Source organism: Diaporthe batatas (genome assembly GCF_019321695.1).
Source record: "Diaporthe batatas strain CRI 302-4 chromosome Unknown Contig00009, whole genome shotgun sequence".
In the NCBI taxonomy this organism is placed as follows: Eukaryota; Fungi; Ascomycota; class Sordariomycetes; order Diaporthales; family Diaporthaceae; genus Diaporthe; species Diaporthe batatas.
In genome coordinates, this window is record NW_025408556.1 from 2,139,092 (window position 1) to 2,157,391 (window position 18,300).

An 18,300-nucleotide genomic window follows, 5' to 3' on the forward strand; every position below is an offset into this window, starting at 1 on the left:
CAATACCTTCACCAACCTATTGAGACATAACTGCCAAGGGCTAGTCACGCTGCTTAGCTTTTTAAGCTGAGTTTTATGGAGGGCTTTGGACCAAGCCACACCTCTAATGAGGTTCAAATTACTTCTACGGCATCTTTGTTCACGGAAATTACATGGCAGTGAATCTATCAGGGAAGAATGGGGCTTGGTCGTATGGTGAGAGGTATAGAAAATGATGGCTTGCATCCGTTCTACTCGCGGAGCTTGCCATAAGCCTATTTGGAACATGAACAAAGCAGAATTGCCTGAAAAAGTCTTCCTACCACAGTTATTATGCATAGATCTGTGAAACGAAACAGACTTTTCTCCTTGCGTCCAATTCCCTAGGTCTGTTCTTCAAGTTGGGCGGACTGGCCGTCACGACGAACCACGACAGGCTTGAGGACTCATCAACATTATAAAATGTGCAATGAGGGAGGCGGAAAGCATGTTCAGTGAAAGGTCAGCAGAGGGAAAGTGCAAGCAGAAAGAAAGGCGAGGTCTATTCAGACTCATTGTATATATATATATTCAACAAACAACAAAAAAGATCAGCACCAATGCGCCCCAGCGCCCCCGCCCGAACTCAGGACCGCCACGCCTCCGCCGCCGCCGCCGCCGCCGCCACGAGGTGCTGCTCTTGCTGCTCTTGCTGCTGGGGCTGCTGCTGCCTCTGCTGGCGGTCGGCCAGCTCGTGCTCGTCGTCGTCGGCCTCCTCCTGCTCGGCGCGGCCGAGGCAGGCCCGCTAGGCCTGAACCGCCCAGGGCGTAGAGGGCACAGGCAGGCCGCCGCACCGGCAACCCCACCAAGCACAGTGAAGGCAAAGGTGCCGATGATGTAGGGGCCCTACCCAACCTTGTAATGCATTCTGGATTCATTTGAATCCCCTCTCCTTGGCAGCCATCAAGCCAAGTTCCAATGGGTGGACGTAGCCGAGGATTGCTTGAATAACATCTGTAGACCTGAAAGTGAACCCCCCCACACTAGGGTTACCACCCACTACACTACACACATTAGGCTTATTAGTATAATATAGTGTACTTTAAAATACTTTTAGTGTAAATATAGTATAGTATATAGGCCTTTAATATAAGTATATATAATATAGTAAGTTAAAATATAGAAGGGTGGGTTAGAGAGAGGAAGAAGAAATAAAAAAAGAAATAAAAAAAGAAATAAAAGAAGAAATAAAAGAAGAAATAAAAGAAGAAATAAAAGAAGAAATAAAAGAAGAAATAAAAAAAGAAATAAAAAAAGAAATAAAAAAATAAAAAGAAATAAAAGAAATAAAAGAAATAAAAAGAAATAAAAGAAATAAAAGAAATAAAAAGAAATAAAAAAAGAAATAAAAGAAATAAAAAAAGATATAAAAAAGAAATAAAAAAAGAAATAAAAAAAGAAATAAAAAAAGAAATAAAAAAAGAAATAAAAGAAATAAAATAGGTTAGAAAAATAGGTTAGAAAAATAGGTAAGTAAATAAGTAAGTAAATAGGTAAGTAAATAGGTAAGTAAATAGGTAAGTAAATAGGTAAGTAAATAGTCCTTTTTCCTCCTCCTCTTCTTATCTTATCTTATCTAGCGGCTTAGTTAGCTTTCTTCTCTCTTTTCTACCCTCCCTTTCCCTCTATTACTCTCCTCCCCCTACCTCCCCCCCTATTTACACTTAAACCCACTATATTGTATATACTAGGCTGCTTAGTGTAATATAGTAGACTTAAAAATACCCTTAGTGTAATGGAGTGTAGTGGGCTTATTTACACCTACTATACTATACTATTACACTGAGTGTAGTGAACGGCAACCCTGCCCCACACATACACACACACACACACGAAAAGAAAAGAAAACGGAAGTGGGAGGGACATCGACAGACCCGCAAGAATTCTGAATACGACCCCGCCAGAAAAGTACATCATGTACTCGTTATATCCTCCAACATACTCCAATCAGGCAAGGTCAGCACTGGTCTTTCGTATTCTGTATGCGTTGGCCGGCGCTGGTTGAACCACGAGGCCCGGGGCGCTTGAAAAGCTCTCGGCTTTAAGCCCAAACTCGTTGCACCGGACCCTTTTCACGGGGCCAGTCCTGGCAAAGGACGGGAAGCGAGTCCTTATGTCCCCGTTCTCAACCCGGGACACGGGCCGGAGATAGATGCCCACCTGCTTCCTCCTCCCACAGTTGAGCCCAAACGTGGCATCCGAGTTCAACGCCTCCTTGACGATGTGCTTCAGGTACATCATTGCCGGCAGGCCGGGGATGATACCAGCCGCCAGGCCGGAAATGGCAATGAAGTGCCAGACGCTGACGCTGGACTGTGTGGCAGCTCGGCCGACGGGTGCCTTGACGCCTTCTCCTGTCACCTCGAACGGCCCACGGCGTCGTGTGGCGTTGGGCAGGGCCCTGACGCCCCCAGAGGCCGCGAACCACGCTGGGCATGGCGCCAAGAGGCCCCACTCGTATCCCTCCCATGCGCTGTTCTGGCGGTTGTACCGTTCCCCGGAGTTGGCATTCGGCATCTTCCAGGCAAACAGGGACTCGTCCATAGATGAGCCAGATAATATGGCTTCTTGTAGGCGCATGAAGGCGCATGGGCCTTCACCGTAGTTGGGCGTCATGTTGACTCCGAAAATGCTGAGCATACTATAGGCGAGATCTTCTTCAAGAGTGGTTGTTCGGTTCGCCATCCAACTCATCTTGGTAGCCACAGATGCGTCGCGGAAGTCCTCCATACCAGTGAGATAGTTCTCATCGATCCCTGTGAGCTTGCTGAGTGGGGACAGTAGGTCCCTCTTTGTACCGATGAGAGTCCAATTCTTATCGTAGAACTCTATTCTCTGCGAGTTCAAAAGCTCCTGCAGCGTCCACCCTCGAGAGAACCATGAGGCCGGCTTATTGTTAACGCTGGAGTTGAAGATCCGCGGGTCCGACGGCGATATTGTTGGACCTCGGGGATTCAACTCGACATCCCACAGAGAGGTAATGCACAACGATGAATCATGGTACCACAAGTGCATCGAGTTGATTGATGTGGTCAGTTCGGTCGGATCAAGCTTGTTGATACAGCAGGAGTCGATCCACATTCAGTTGATCTTCTTGCTTCGTGCAATTCTACAAGCGCCGCGTATCTTGTCCAGTTGTGGGCTCAAGTCTGTCGAGTCGGACTTGAGCTTTTCGATATGTTGTTCATATTGATGGAATGGGATTTCACCGCCGTTCTCGTATGAGATCCACCGATGGGAAAGAATTGCGTAGCCTTCCAAGGTTCCTTGCGGAGATCTAACCCGTCCTGGTCGGAGCTGAAATAGAAGTCTTTGGTGTGGATGACTCTCATGTTGCCGATCTTGCGAAAAGATGGATGCACAGTCGTGAAAGGTTTGCCTTGACAATGATAGAGCTAAGGGCTCTTGTTCCTGGACAAATGAGTGGGTAATGCGAAATGGCCACTCGGAGTACTGCCAAGTATTTATACACCTATCTATCATTAAGAATAGGATCACCACAAAGCACGCGGTGTAACAGGCCTCCCCGCTCGATGAATTTCCCACAATGTGATCTTGAAGTTCCTATTGGCGGAGCAAGTGGCCTAATTAAACTCACCTTGCACCAACAAGCCTAAAAGCTTGTTTTTGAGTTGTACGAGTCTTGGACATCCGGATCGAGCCCGGGCTTTCCAACGCCACCGCCACAAGCTCAAGACTCCTGTGAGACGATGCTTTGATATGCTGGATATATTCTCAAAAAGACTTTATCAACAGGGCTCTGTCGGGCGTCTTCTACTAGTACGAGTGTCCGGTATGTGTATTGACTGCCATGCTCAAGGACTCATTTCTAGATCCTCTAGGACCGCATCAAAGACAAGAAAACAGTTTTACCTAGTTACCAACGCATAAACATATAGTAACAGGTATATAGGGAGCTCATTTTGACATATACTGAAATGAGCTGTTTTGTTCCGTGACAGAACGGAAGACTAGACCATCAAGTACAACGGACTGTTAGGTGATTAGTCGCCAGGCTGCTTGTAATAACAAGTCGGGGGTTTAAGGAGTTCCAGTATTTATGATAACCTATCTCAGTCAGTGATGGGTTGTAGAGGTTTAGAAATGGTAAATAACAGCTTAAAAGCCTGAGACCGCGACCGTGTCGGGCCCCGAGTTGGTCATGGGCATCTGTCGATGGTCATTCGTCGTTGGTCATTCGTCGTACTCTTGAAACACCGTGCCTCGCTTTGTCAAGAACCCGTACCTCATACCCAGAAGTGGTAAAGATTTCCCCGTTGGACCTCAAGTGATCTGGAGCTTTCCTGTGCCCCTCCTGCGGCTGCTGATCCTGGCGAAGCATGGATCAGCAACAACGGTCCCAGCCGAGCCCGTTAAGCTATCCGCGGCCTTGGCATCCAGTCTATCGGCAGCTCCAAGGGCAAATTCCGGCGGATCGGCTACTTCAGCTTTGAAAATCACGTTGACAGAGACGGAGCTGTCTATCGCGCTCTCCTGGAGACCTTTGACAATGGCCATTCGATTGCTCAAGATTCTACAGAGGGTGAGAAATGGCAGCATATGATTACTAGTTATTGTATAACGACAGTGAGGAATTACGGACAACTTAGATTTTTACTTTGACGTAAATAGAGACAAATAAACCAGACCACGTCATAGCGTCCACAATATCAAAGACCTCGACGCTTTAGCAAAGAGCCACATGATGCGCAGTGACTGCTTCTCCGCTGACCATCTCATACTACCGTAGGATGCAACAGGATAGTAGTGTGAACTCTCCTCGTGTAGTATTCTGCGCGCATCGCTACTTTCTTAGGCCCCCGCCCTCGACTCTTTAGCTGGATCCACCATTCAATGAAGCTTTCTGGCAGACTGGCTGGAGAGGCATGATTTCTTGTGACTGCTGGCAAGTCCATGCAGGGCCTTGGAGCGACGTGCTTGGGAGGTAGACTTGACTGCCCAGAAATGGTGGGTCTTCGATATCCGTATCTGAGGGATTAGTTTTGCTGTTGAAGAGACTGCGACGAGATAGAGACGGAGCGAGTACGTTGCTCGGTCGTGTCCATGTTGAACGCAGCGTCGGGGGCTTGAATAAACCGTAGACCGTGGGCAAGCATGCACAGACGATGGAGAGGTTCATTTCTATGCTCGTCCAAATTAATATGGGCGTAATTGTGTCTGTTATCAAGCCGTATCAGAAAAAGGACCACCAAGGGAAGGGCAGGAGTAGGGGCAGTTGAAACGGGCGGAATCAAAAAGACTCACAAGTGATGTCTGTCAGATCAGTTGTGGCCAGATAAACGATGCGTGTGATGCTGGCAATTATCACACTAAGAGTGGTCAGGCACATTGTCTTGGTCAACAACTGAAAATGCCGTACAAAGGAAGAGATCACTGCAGCAGTAACTTACAAAGCTCCCAGCAAGAAAACTCCTTGAACAGCCATCATACGTCTTCGTGACATATGCAATTTTCTAACTTTGATCTGAGGGATAGCCAGGATAACAACGTCGAGGCAGATATTGATTACGGCCGTTGAGATCCAGAAGGCCATGTCGTCGATACTTGTGTGACGGTGGGTGACATTCCACTCGGCCTCCGAGAGGTGTTTGGAAAGGATAGCGCCAAAGTCGGCAGCCATACAGTACCCGAAGACCATGAAGCCTATCACGCGGAATGAGAGCAACAGAGTCTTGTCCACGGAAAATATGCGACTATAGAAGAATAGCAACGAGGCTTTTGAAAGCGCGACGCTGGTGCTGTAAAGGGTTTCTTCAACAAGGGCGGCCTATAGTAGACACATCAAGTCAGCCACTGGTTTCAAAAGATTCATCCTTTTCAGTACAGTGAGGCACTCACTTTGCTGAGATCATTCAATTCCTCAACGGTGTATTCTGTAATATGGTAGCCAGTGTACTTAGCCGCGATGCCGCCGCCCAAATAACCATAGGCGCAAAGTAAAGCGGCAAGTATGAACCAGTCATCCCACCAAAACCTCTTTTGGTCGCAAACCAATCTTTTCCGCTGGACGAAACGTAGTATAACCATAATAGTTGATAGAAATATCATCACTGATGCTACTATCAACCAGATGGCATGTTTCGGTGTTACAACTGGGGGGTGGAGAACTTGGGAGGAATTTTGTGTCATTCTGGAACCGGACCAAAATGAAAAGAGCAGGACGGATATGGTTGGGCAGTGAATCTGACTCGTATATGAAGCACGAAGAGACATGAAACTATGGGCAAAATGAGGGTAGAATTGTATGTGGAAGAACAGTTTACAATCCTATTTCGAGAGCATGCATTCGATTTATGATAGTCCATGGAGGTAAGAATTTAAGCCCGTGACGATGGAGCAGAGATGCAAGTCAACGAATGTCATTTGAAGGATGATGACTCCTCGTCAAAGTCCAGCAGAAGCATGCTCAATATTGGAGATAGATATCTGCTGCTGATACATGGAAGGTAGAAAGAGGAGTTCGGTTGGTACCTAGGAAGATGGTAAGTTCCAGCTTACCCAACTACATATGTGTAGGCCATAAACCCAGGTAAGTCAGCTGCAAGGCGCAGCAGTCGATCAGAAAGGGTCCCCCTGCTTTGTTAATGAGCCATACTCTAGAGTGAGGTAGTTCTTACACCAATCAAAAGCATGTGTAACAGGAGCTAGGTGACTGGATCATCAACTCGATCGTCAGATTCAACCTGCGGGCTTGTGGCAGGTAGCCTTGTTGGGCGCATTTTGGCATGGGAAAATGGGCACGTTTTGAAATTGGCTCCCAATATGAGGCGAGCACACTGCAACACTGAGGAGCAGAGCCTGTTGGATAAATAACGTGAGGTCAAGTAATATCTAGATACCTAGGTATGTAGCGGAAGGCTGTGTGGCAGCCGAGGCAGGCAGGGTCGCACGTTCTTGCCATGAACTGCGCGATTTCTTTATTTTTTTCTTTTTTTCAATTCTCATTTTTGTGTTTTATTTCTTTTTCAGCTGGCTATGCTGTGCTCCAACACACATTGCACACAGCCACTGGGCTATAACGTAACGACGCAATGCGGTGACGCTTGGTGCGGTCAACTGGTTGGTTGCATCGGATCCTACCCCAGCTTGTGTTGCAGAAGGTGCACATCTACTGAGATAATTACACGAAGTATGGTCCACTGACGCTTGACACACAAGAGGAATGGGAACTGCAGGATGAGCGACCTGCAGGGCCAGCTTATCAACGATCTTGGCGATGAGGAAATGGGTTCCGCATATGCGGCGACACTTAGTCATTCGAGCTGTATCATTTCCCAGGTGTGCTTAGAGGAGAGTCATAGTCACATACGTTGGTACTACCAAGGACGAGACACAATTTCTGTCGTCCTAGCAAGTAATAGTCGAGCGGGTTAGAGAAACCGGGATGAAGAACGTAACGATTGTCACGCTTGATCATACCAGTTAGTACCCGCACCTAACCATCGTAGAGAACGGCATTTGAATTATAAAGGATCCGAAAAGGAGTAAAAGAGTGAAAGCTGTTGTTCGAGGCTCAGCTGCAAAGCTATCCCACGTTCTAATCAAAGCACCTATTTAAACTAGGAGTTTATATGATTTAATATGACTATCGTTATAGGCATCGTGTCCTTTTCAAGCGCTGGGTCTTGAGCGCTTACCACCGTATGAAGGCGCCATGTATGTCCTCGGACGTATACGGAATAGAAGCGAAACCACATATACGGAATAGAAGCGAAATCACCCACCCAACCACTTAATAGGTAATAAGAGGAATATAGATAGTTATAGTAACTATCTCAAGTACCGACTAATGCACGATATAGCAATCATTTTACCTGATTCTTATCACACTCTAATCCTTTATCGCCATTCTTCTCAACCGGCCACCAAAGGTTCAGCGTTCGGACGGAGAACCAGTGGAGCTGTCAACATTGCATTTTACGTCAACTTGGGACCAATGGCAAGAGATTAGATCTACGACACACTCTTTCCTAAATCAGAAGTTCCTACTCCTGATTCTCTGGATAGGACATGTTGTCTTCTTAAAAGCCGTATACTACATACACATCGCCTCCTGGTTCGGTGTACGACCTTTCTTTCAAGGATGGTTCCTCTCCATGGTTGCGGCAATTATCACCATCAATAGCCCAATAGGTATTTGCTGCCATCATAATAACGCAAGACGCCCAGTGAATCTGGCGCACTATAAGCGTGACGGAATATTGACAAACAAAGGCGGGACTAGGTGGGCGCAAGTGGTAAAGTCTCGATTGATGCATATTCATTCAACGGCATGGCATGTTGTACTATTATTGCGTGTTCACTTGCCTAATACACCCATGAACTCAGGCAATAAGATTGTCACGATTAATTACCACTGCACTATTTGTACAGAAAGCGACGCCGCCACTTACTATAGGCACGTAGTCCGTATTTCACGACAAATATATAGTCAAGTCTCAAATCGCCATGCCATCTTGCCTGTACGGACAGCCGAAGGGGCGTGGTATAATACACTTCCGCTACTCATACCCGGTTCTCTCAAGCGCAGAGATCCTAAGAACTGGTGTTTGAATCTCAAACTTCCCAATTTCACCAAACTAAAACGGCTTCAGTTGAAAAAACATGAAAAGACCTAACTGAGAACCTTCTAACCCCTTGAGTGACCTACGTTCATGATACCGATGTTGATCGTAAGCGGAGATCCCCAGCCCGCTTTTGGGAGAGGTTCCCAGGTTTAGCTTCCACGATAATGACTTATCGCCTGTTTTGATCGAAATTCACTATGGACGCTGTATCAGAGCCTGATCTCACCAGACGTCCACTGCGCATGTCATACAAAAGCCCGCAGGCCGTTCCGCGGAAGCTGATGATGACTGGCAGCAGAGCTGGCCCAATGCGGCGCAAGATCTCAGGGCGTTTATCCGCCCAGTGCCTACATTGCAATTTAAAGAGGGCCATACCGTAGGCGAGCAAACGAGCCTGCTCATCAGTAGGCGGCACCTCGGAATTCCTGACCCGAGTGTCAAATTTAGTGTTGATAGCCAGGAACGCGGCCGCTGCTTTGGGCGAGTCGTTTGGAAAATACAGGAAGAGCTGCGCGTCCTTTTCGATATCGAATGAAAACTCTAGGTCGGGGTCACCTCTTCGCAAGCGCCCCAATTCCTTACGGACACACGTCAAGGGCGCCATTTCCTCGATTTTGAAGCGCGGGGCTGCCGTGTTGAGCCTGGCAATCTCATGTGGAACCTGGAAGCTGGCTTCTCTGTACGCCTGGTCTCGGAGCCGTGTCGGTTTCCGCATTGCCATGTCGAAGCCCGCAGTCACGATTGTTGCGACCTCGTGGCGCGTCTTTTGGTCACAAGATCTAACCCAGGAGATCGGCGGGAAAGTCATGGATCCGGGACCGGTTCTTGCGATCACGATATTGACGCGTTTGAGTAGAAATCGGGCGAGCAGTATTCCACCACCTGCGAGCGCAAATACAACTTCGTTGGGGATATACAGCCTGGTGGCAGGGGTGGGGTGGAAGCAGCCTGGGCGTACTCAGCAAACGAGTCCTTCAAACGGATACGACTAGACAACGCGAACTTACGCAGCTGTAGCGGAGCAGCTCCACTTTGTCTTGTCGATGGAGGACACGAGGTCAAGCTTGAGCTCAAGGACGGAATCGTACGGCGTGGTAATGCCAAGGCAGCGGCCGGCGAGGCATCTCCGGTGGCACTCAGCACCAGTCGGCGCAGCGTCCCAGAAGACATGTCTGCAGTGTTGGTAGCTTATCGGGTGGAAAGTGGAGAGCTTCAGAAGAGTCGGGTACTCAGTTTTCCACATCTCCTCCGACGTCGACAGATGTCGCGTTGGCTCAGTTCTGTGCAGCTAAACAAAAGCGGGCACATGCATGTGTTGCCGGGTTAGCCACGTCCCCGGTGAGTCCTTGGCAACGGATCTCTCATTTCGATTGGCAATCCAAGATTGTTTTGCTTTTGCCTGATTCGGGAACGTATATGATATATGACCCCGAAAACAAACGGCCATGCCAACGATTCGACTTCGTCATCCTCGAGGTAAATGATTTGCAGTTGGCTTCAATTTGAGCCAAAGGATGGCCGGTCGAGTAAAATTCTTGTTAGTGATACACTGTTTGTTTTTGTTCGGGTCCCGAGCCTTTTGAAATACAGCCAGTCTGGGTGGCTGGAATGTGTCAGCTCTGATATCGAAGTAAAAGATACTACTATCTTCTAAGCAGATACTCCAAACAGCTATCAAAAGATTCCCGTTTTTCAGAAAACAAGCATTGGGTCATTGGGCGTCAACTGGATTAGGGGACTGTACGCATTCGCGATTTTTCTCCGGTTTAGACCGAAATCACTAACGCATTATTTCCATATAGAAGTACAATGTGCGGCCGGGGTCATATAGACAGAGAGCCAACAGGCGAGACGTACCTGAGCCCTGCCATATGTGCCACCAACCCGCTCTATTTCTACCTGTGGGACTAGTAGCTCACAATAAAGAGTAGTGATGCTTCTCGGCCTTGTCTATACGGCACGAGGCCAAGGTCATGTGCCCACACAGGGTATTCTCTCTGAGCTGTTGTTGGGATTGTGGTTTTTAGAATGCTGGGGTTTCAGTGTTTGCTACTATTAGAGGGCGCTATAAATGCTTATGTGTATAGGGATTAGATCCGAAATCGTTTAATTCAGCTTTCCGCAAACTCATTTGTTTTCGAAATTACCTACAGAAGCAACTGAACATTGAAACATCAAATTTTCCTTAGAAGACTCTATTAGGAACGTAAAACTAGAAAACAACATGCTAACCTTCAGTGACAGAGCTTCATCATGGGTCATGACTTCCCAGGGATACAGTTACTAGACTGGCAGCCTTTAAGTTGTTTTCCAGAAGAACAGCAACATCCACGAGGTTAGAGCTTTCAGCACCGAAAGGGCACTTTTCGTGCCTGTTGCAGACCACGTCTGAGAGCATGTACCTAGGTAGTTCAGTACAAAGAAACAAACAACATTAGCTTCCAAAGATTACACCATGCCATTCTGAAGTCTCTGGCGTAGCACATATTTTGAATCGACAGCGACGGGATAAAATGCAGGCTGTTGAGTCAGTCGTCACTCTCGATGATACCTAGGTATGCTGGCTGGCGGTGAAGCAGCATTACATCATTCTTCTGTCATCATTTCTATGAGTCAGATCCGGTCTGATACTCGAATCGCAATTGATTGATGATTGTGTGTGATTACTGTCGGAGTAACCCGTCTTCAGCCGTGTAACCGGGTAATTGGCTGCGCTCATGCAGATCAAAAGCAGCAGAGCTCTGAGAACCTTCACCTAGTGTTCTCGCTCAGCAGATGGAGTTGAGCAAATAACTCACTCGGTGAGATAACGAAGACGGAGTGTAATTAATATCGGGAAGATTCGCAATGGCACCTTTCCCGTTTCGTGTACATTGGTCACAAACATAGCTTCGGCCACATTATATTTTTTATTTAACTATTTATCTATTTATTATCTTTTTAACTTTTAGATTAACTATTAGCTTATACCTTAAATATAAAGTTAATAATTATTTAATATATACCCTTAAACTTATTTATATATAATAGAGTTACTAACTTCTTTTATAAGGCTCTCTTTTTTACTATATTTTTTATATATTATATAAAAATAAATAAATCCTTAATAATAAAAAAATATACCTAAAAAAGGAAGATTTAATTTCTAAATATTTAAACTTTTACTTTCTTTATATAATATTTATTTAATATATAATAAATAAACTCTACTTAACTTTTTAAAAGTTTTAATCTTTTATAAAATTTATATAAAAGGTTTTCTTAAATAAGTTTACTATTATAATATTATTATTTTATTAATTATATACTTATAATAGAGATTATAATATATTTAACTTATTTAATAAAAATAGATTTAAGTAGTTATTAAGTATATTAATAGGGAAGAGCTAGCTTATTAGGTCTTATATTATAGGATTCTTCTTTTTATAAGGGCTATTTTAAAAGACTATTTTAATTTTATTATATAACTATTTTACTAACTTTTTAGTATAGTGCTATTAAAAGTAATACCTTCTAACTTTATTTATATAGTATAAAGTTTAGCTATATACCTATAAATATATTATATTTTCTTTCTATTATTATTAATACTATATTTCTTTAAATATTAAGTTTTAAGTGTTTATTACTATATAAAGGCGCTATGTATATTTTATATATATAGGGATTAAAAACGAAACCACTTGCTCTCGGGTATAGTATTAATAACAAAGCTCAGTTCCACGATAGTCGTGTTCCACATTGCTGAGGCTCCCAGGACAGCCATTACCTACTGAATAGGGAGAGGCCGGCGCAGAATTCAGCACTAGTCTCAAAATGTGGCCGGCCTGAGCTTTGTCTTTTGAAGCAGTCATTGCCCTGCGCTGATACTTATTGCCATCGGTGTAGCCCCGCCTCGTATTTGAGTATATAATTCCAATTTTGTGCATACTAGTCCGCAGCGCATATTTCCAACCAACAAAAGCCCATTGGGAAAACTAATTTCCCGGGGCTGGTCTCTTTAACCCTACCGTTGTAGCATACTCTCTTAGACTTTGCCACAATTCCAAAAACGGGTGATAGCTTTAGCGTGACTCGTGTACCTTAGCTATACCCATGATCGATATATTCGTGCGCAAGAGGGACGTGCAGACTGCAACGGCTGGCCAGCTGGCCCTCGCTTGTGTGGGGCATGTAGCGAATATATGAAATGACCGCATTCAGGTGTCCAGCGAGTACCCCACATCCCAGCCCAAAGGCTTGTCGCCCAAGTCGCCGTTGAATGGCCTACTACCCCGAGCTTTTTTTCGGTCGACCGAGTCTTCGCGTCGGGCGGGGAGATCCCTTCCACCACGCGAGGGCTATGGTGAGGCTACTGCAGCTCTCCAGCTGAGGAACTTTGTGGAACGTCATTGTGGGTAGCACTCGATTGAATCGTCGTTGAACTAATGGCACGTGCGCCGCCGACGGGCGAGGCTATCGTACGGTCCAAGGTTGCAGTGTGATACACTTTGCTCGCAAACTCCAGAGCATTGGTGTCCGAGGTTCAGATTTTGGTATAGTTTTGCCTGTCTCCGGGTGATGGTTTCTTGTGAGGCATAACAGACGTGAACATGCTTGGGGCGATTAAACGCCGACATGACAGCCTTGGAGTTTGATTCTTTTCTTCCGAGCAGACCCTCGGGGACTGAGATGGGACGAGACTGGAAAATCAAGACTCCTCACCGGCATTTAAAATCTTCAGACAGCGGGCCAAGCCGCGGAGCACTTGGGCCATCTTCGTCTTCCAAGCTGGGGCGGAAACTCAAATCCCACGGCGTTCTCCAACCTTTTGGTTAACTTCCATTCTGCCACCCGTGCGCGGCCAATAACAGCCGACAAGGCGGCCCTGTCAGCTGGGCACATTGATCGTCATCAGCCCTGCAAATCAATCTAACGCCTGCAAAGGCACGTCCGCTCGGAGCGAATAACAAAGCTTGGCTGGACACATGACATCGTGCGCACGCCAAGCCATCCCTGCGAACCCACCTGTCTGGATATTCACGAGTCTGGACAATCCAGACCTCTAGACTATAGCATTGGGTGGTATTTCTTAACGAACGGACTCGGCGGTGTCTGGGCATCGGAGGCCCGACCGTCCATCACTTCTGGATGCGGTCCTCTGTTTCTCGATTCCTCCCAGTGTGCGCTGCGCACGTGGAGAAAACTTAATAAAGAGCCCTTCAGAAGTTTGCTTGCCAGAATAGCGTTGCGCCCTCCGAGTCACGCCCTGATTCAGGGCGCCAAAACCGACCGAAGATTCAACAAACCATCACCGCCGTGCGGAGTCGTTGGCCGGGCCCCCAGAGCCTGGGGGGAAACAAAAGGCTGACGATCATCTCTTTGCCATCTCCACCCAGCTGCGTATATCTGCCTTGACGCATGGTCCATATTTGTAGCCCAGTGGCCCGCCCTGGTTCGTGCGAGGGCTGAAGGGGCCTCAGCTGTCACCCATATGCTCCCGCCAGGCCACATGGCAGACATGTGCGCCGCACATCGACCGAGCCGAATACGACTACAGACGTACCCCAGGCAAAATAAGGACTTAAAATAAGGACTTTCCACCAAACACTACTTTTAATTCAACAGCCCGCCGGGGGACATAACACGCAATGTCTCACGTCTGGGACAACTACGGGCCGACACAGCCTCCAGGCACAGAGGACCTTTCACCGCTGGGCGACAACCTGAGAGCAGGCCTCGCAGTCATAGGCGCGCTGGCTGTCGTCTCCCTCATCCTATGCACGAGCCTGTTCTCCTTCATAACATTCCGCGTCGTCCAGGGCCGGCTGACAGCCCCGCACCGGACCCGGTACACCGGATCTAGGCTGTTCTCTCGCCGGGCCACACCGCTGACGCCAAGGGCCCAGCCCGAGGAACACCAGTTGTGCAGGCAGGCATCGTCAAATACACTGACGGGGGCAGCCAAGTCCCCGCTGTCACCAGGCGGCGACCCGTGCCCGCGGTCACACCTCCAGGACGGCGTGGCCGCCGACGAAGAGGGTCCCAATGCTGTCGGCACGGTACCCAACATCCGCCTGCGGTACCAGGGATACAACCCGCTGCTGGTGCTCATCTACATGCTTCTCATCGCCGACATCATCCAGTCGGCCTCGTTCATCCCCAACCTCGTCTGGGTCGACCACAATGCCATCACAGTCCGGTCCGAGTCCTGCTGGGCCCAGGGGTGGTTGCGGTCGCAGGGTGATATAGCAAGCGCCATGTTCGCCGCAGCCGTCTCCATCAACACCTACCTCCTTGTCGTCCACCACTACAGCATGCCCTCCAAGGCCCTGCGCCTGATCGTGGCGACCGTGTGGTCGTTCAGCTTCGTCATCGTTGCCGCCGGGGTGTGGGCATCCAACAACGGAAGGGATCACGGCGGCTATTTCGCGAGGGTTGACACCTGGGTAATAATAAGCTCCAACTCACCCATTCTTCTCACTTGGTTGCTTTGCTTGCATGCGAACTCATACTGACAAGACTCGCCCGCATCAACAGTGCTGGATCAGCCAGGAGTACGCAGGCTACCGCCTCTGGACACACTTCAGCTGGGTGCTCGCCATGATGGGCATCATCATCCTGGGCCTCATCCTCACCGCCGTCGAGGTCCGCGTCGCGCGCCCAGCCCACGACACGCGGCGGACACGGCCAGGCCTCCTGCGGCGGCTGGCCAGGGCCCGCCTCAGCCTGCGCAACCCGCGCCGGTCGGGCCACCACCCGGCCTTCCTCATCTACCCGCTCGTCTACTTCGTGTGCTGCGCGCCCATGGCCATCGGCCCCATGATCCTGGCGTCGGGCGTGACGGTCAAGCAGGGCTACTTCCTGTGGGCGGGCGCCATGATCGCCAGCAACGGGTGGCTCGACGTCGTGCTGTGGAGCTGCACCATGATCTTCCTCGCGCCCGCCGACATCAAGGACGCCGGGCTGGCCGACTTCAAGTTCCTGCGGACCCCGTCGGTCGAGTACGGAAACATGGTGTGGGTCGAGGCCGGGGGCGGCGGGGCGCGCCGCGGCGGCGGGCGGCACCACGGCGCTTCTGCCGACTGCCTGCAGCCGCTGACGAGGAGGCTGAGGCGGGAAGGGCCGCGGGCGGACCGGCGCAAGGGCGTCGGGTGGGAGTCGCTCGGCGGCACGGTGGCTTCGGAGGACAAGAAGCTTAATGGTATCACGACTAAGACTACCACTACGGTCGTGGTGGAGGACAACAACGTGGCCACTGGCGGCGGCGACACAATTACGAGGGCACCGGCGCATCCTGGGCACCCTGGGCACCCAGTCGGCGAGGACGGGATCACGCCGAGGCCGAGTTTTGTCTACTCCAGAGAGGATACTCTGACTGTGCCGAGGAGAGTGGCTCATCGGTTCTAGTGAGACTCGGACTTGGTCGGGGCTCCGTCTTGGAGACTACTGGCCTTCTGGTCTATTCTCGTTCTACCATCTTTGTAATTTTCCTTTTTGTGACAGTGGGATCCAGTGGGGCGCTGGGCGTTCGACGCTCATCGCGCCTGGTTGGAGTTCGGTTTGGGATCGTGGAAAATCAAAGAGACCTCGCACAGACGGGAAGTTTTATTCAAGGCTGGCGTCTGGGGGATTTAGAGAGACTACAGGTCACACGGCAGAGATCATTTAATATCCTCCAGCGTCCTAATTCATGTTGATTCTCGTAAATCTGTTCCCCCGAGTAGAGATGAAATGGATAATGGAGATCGGCAGGTCCTCCACCGGCCAAGCCCGCTGTTTCAGGTGCCCGAGCACCCCGCCGCCGCCGCCGTCGCACTTCTGTTAGCAGTAATTAGCCCTTGGAACAGCCGTCGCCGTCGCCGACTTGCAGGAATGGCTAGTCATGGCTGGGTGTCAAAAGCCTGGGAACCACCCTGGGTCAGTTCCGTGCCACCTCAGGCAGTGCTGTGAGAGGTTCCCCCAAGAATACCGAACCCATGGTGGAAGAATACGTTACAAATACGAGCTTCATTTCTCTTAGCGGGAAGTAGTCATAGTTGACAGCTCTATAATTAAAGCTTGGGGCCTCCACCCTTCCCCGACTCGAGCTGCTTGACCCGCCGAAAGGCCGCATCCAAAGATGCCTTAGTTTGTCCAAAGTAGATATGACTAAACTTGCTGCTCGCCTGGCCTGTGATGGTCCGCGCCTGGATACCGTGACTGATCGTGCCAGATCGGAGGTAGTGGAAGATGACGGCCGTGTCCCAGTCTTTCCCGCCGCCGTCCTTGTGAAGGTCGAAGCCGACAATCTCCGCATAACGGTCCAGGAGTTCCTGCGGCTCCGGTATGCCACTCGTCCTTCGATTCTCCGTTTTGTAAGGGTTGGGGGAGTCTGCGGGTGATGAGGCTGTAACGTTACGCCCTACCTTGTGGTAATCGTCGAAGAAGGGGCTGAGCAAGTAGACGAGGTCCATTAAGGGATGTCCAATAGTTGACAATTCCCAGTCAAGAACTGCGATAACCCTTGGCTCGGTAGGATGCAGAATCTAGAATCAAGCGGCTGGCTCAGTATAACCCTACCTGAGGGACTGATGTGATGCGCACGTACCAGATTGTCGAATTTGAAATCTCCATGGATGATAGCATATCTTTCGCCCGGCAAGTTGTTTCTCACGTACTCGACGATCTTGTCGTAATTTTCATGGGCCCGGCCCAGTGGTTTGCCCGTCTTGACGTCTTTGACCCCGGCTTGTTGCGCCTCAATACGACTCCACGTGTTGCAGTGACGATTATAGAATCCGGTCTTCTTGCCGTAATCCTTGAGCCCAATTTGGTCGGGGTCCAGGGAATGAAGCCATGCGAGAGTCTCAATAGCGGAAAACCAACTAGCCACATGAGTTGTCATCTTTGGGTGCATTTAATCACGTAGGATATCATAGGACAATAACTCACGCCCTTCGTCTATCGCTTGGTGAAAGCTCCCCCAGGTCCATGTCGGTCATGATCCTGCCTTTTACGAACTCCATCAGCTATCCTTGGCAGTTAGCATATAGTACATATATACGCAGTTGGCAAGCCGGCGTACTGACGTAGAATGGGGTTCCGATTATCGAACTGTCCTCGCACAGGTCGAAGACTTTGGGCACGGGGAAACCCTTCACCGAGCCAAGTGCTTTGAGCACTCTGTACTCCCGATCGACCTGATGCGCCACGGGACTGATGGCCTGGCCTGGGGGCTTCTTCCTGAGAATGAACCGGGTGCCGCTGTAACAGCCGTCTGGTCACTTCTCGGCAGGTAGGTGGAAACATATAGGTGTCGCATGGTGTGTACTTACGCTGCATCATCCACAAAGTAGGTTGGGTTGCTCTGGCCATACCCGATCTTGCTGGTTACGATAGGTAATTTCAGGTTGGCGATTCTCCCAGTCTTGGCGAGGTATCGTCCCAGAGCGCTGTCATCAAGGTCATGGCTTGAGCCAGCAGTGGATGCAGTTCCTGAACCCATCTTTGGCCTTTGAGGTCGTTGTCAGACACATCCACGAGGGGCTCGGCAATAGGTCGCTCGCATGTACCTCCTTTTAAGGTTACCTGGCATACGTTAAGCCAGTCATGCTTGTTGGCTCTGTACGGCTACCACTGCGGGGAAAGCCGCAGCGATGCCGAGGTGCCCCACGAGCAGCCAGCATACGCCTTGGCACGGCGCTGGGGTTCGTTTGATCCGTGAGGGGGT

General features: G+C 49.2%; 5 protein-coding genes across 5 annotated transcripts; 1 reads left to right on the forward strand and 4 right to left on the reverse strand.

Annotated features, from left to right (window-relative positions):
- Positions 1-1,952: 1,952 nt before the first annotated feature.
- KVR01_007750 (uncharacterized protein) lies at positions 1,953-3,501 on the reverse strand (the record flags this gene model as incomplete). The annotated part of the gene is made up of 2 exons (XM_044789856.1): positions 1,953-3,069; positions 3,124-3,501. The coding sequence occupies 2 exons, from the start codon at positions 3,499-3,501 to the stop codon at positions 1,966-1,968; spliced, it is 1,482 nt and encodes a 493-aa protein (XP_044642728.1). The 3' UTR covers positions 1,953-1,965.
- Positions 3,502-5,425: 1,924 nt separating this feature from the next.
- KVR01_007848 (uncharacterized protein) lies at positions 5,426-6,066 on the reverse strand (the record flags this gene model as incomplete). Its single annotated transcript, XM_044787840.1, has 2 exons — positions 5,426-5,806; positions 5,878-6,066. 2 exons carry the CDS (start codon positions 6,064-6,066, stop codon positions 5,426-5,428), a joined length of 570 nt encoding a protein of 189 aa, XP_044642826.1.
- Positions 6,067-8,501: 2,435 nt separating this feature from the next.
- Positions 8,502-9,863, reverse strand: KVR01_007716 (uncharacterized protein). Its single transcript, XM_044787210.1, has 2 exons — positions 9,614-9,863; positions 8,502-9,554 (listed from the first exon to the last, which is right to left on the reverse strand). Exons 1-2 carry the CDS (start codon positions 9,774-9,776, stop codon positions 8,776-8,778), a joined length of 942 nt encoding a protein of 313 aa, XP_044642694.1. The 5' UTR covers positions 9,777-9,863; the 3' UTR covers positions 8,502-8,775.
- Positions 9,864-14,239: 4,376 nt separating this feature from the next.
- KVR01_007969 (uncharacterized protein) lies at positions 14,240-15,998 on the forward strand (the record flags this gene model as incomplete). The annotated part of the gene is made up of 2 exons (XM_044785437.1): positions 14,240-15,037; positions 15,129-15,998. 2 exons carry the CDS (start codon positions 14,240-14,242, stop codon positions 15,996-15,998), a joined length of 1,668 nt encoding a protein of 555 aa, XP_044642947.1.
- A 308-nt stretch (positions 15,999-16,306) lies between these two features.
- KVR01_007966 (uncharacterized protein) lies at positions 16,307-18,132 on the reverse strand. Its single transcript, XM_044783835.1, has 5 exons — positions 17,906-18,132; positions 17,660-17,834; positions 17,523-17,599; positions 17,179-17,455; positions 16,307-17,116 (listed from the first exon to the last, which is right to left on the reverse strand). The coding sequence occupies exons 1-5, from the start codon at positions 18,073-18,075 to the stop codon at positions 16,643-16,645; spliced, it is 1,173 nt and encodes a 390-aa protein (XP_044642944.1). The 5' UTR covers positions 18,076-18,132; the 3' UTR covers positions 16,307-16,642.
- Positions 18,133-18,300: the final 168 nt, after the last annotated feature.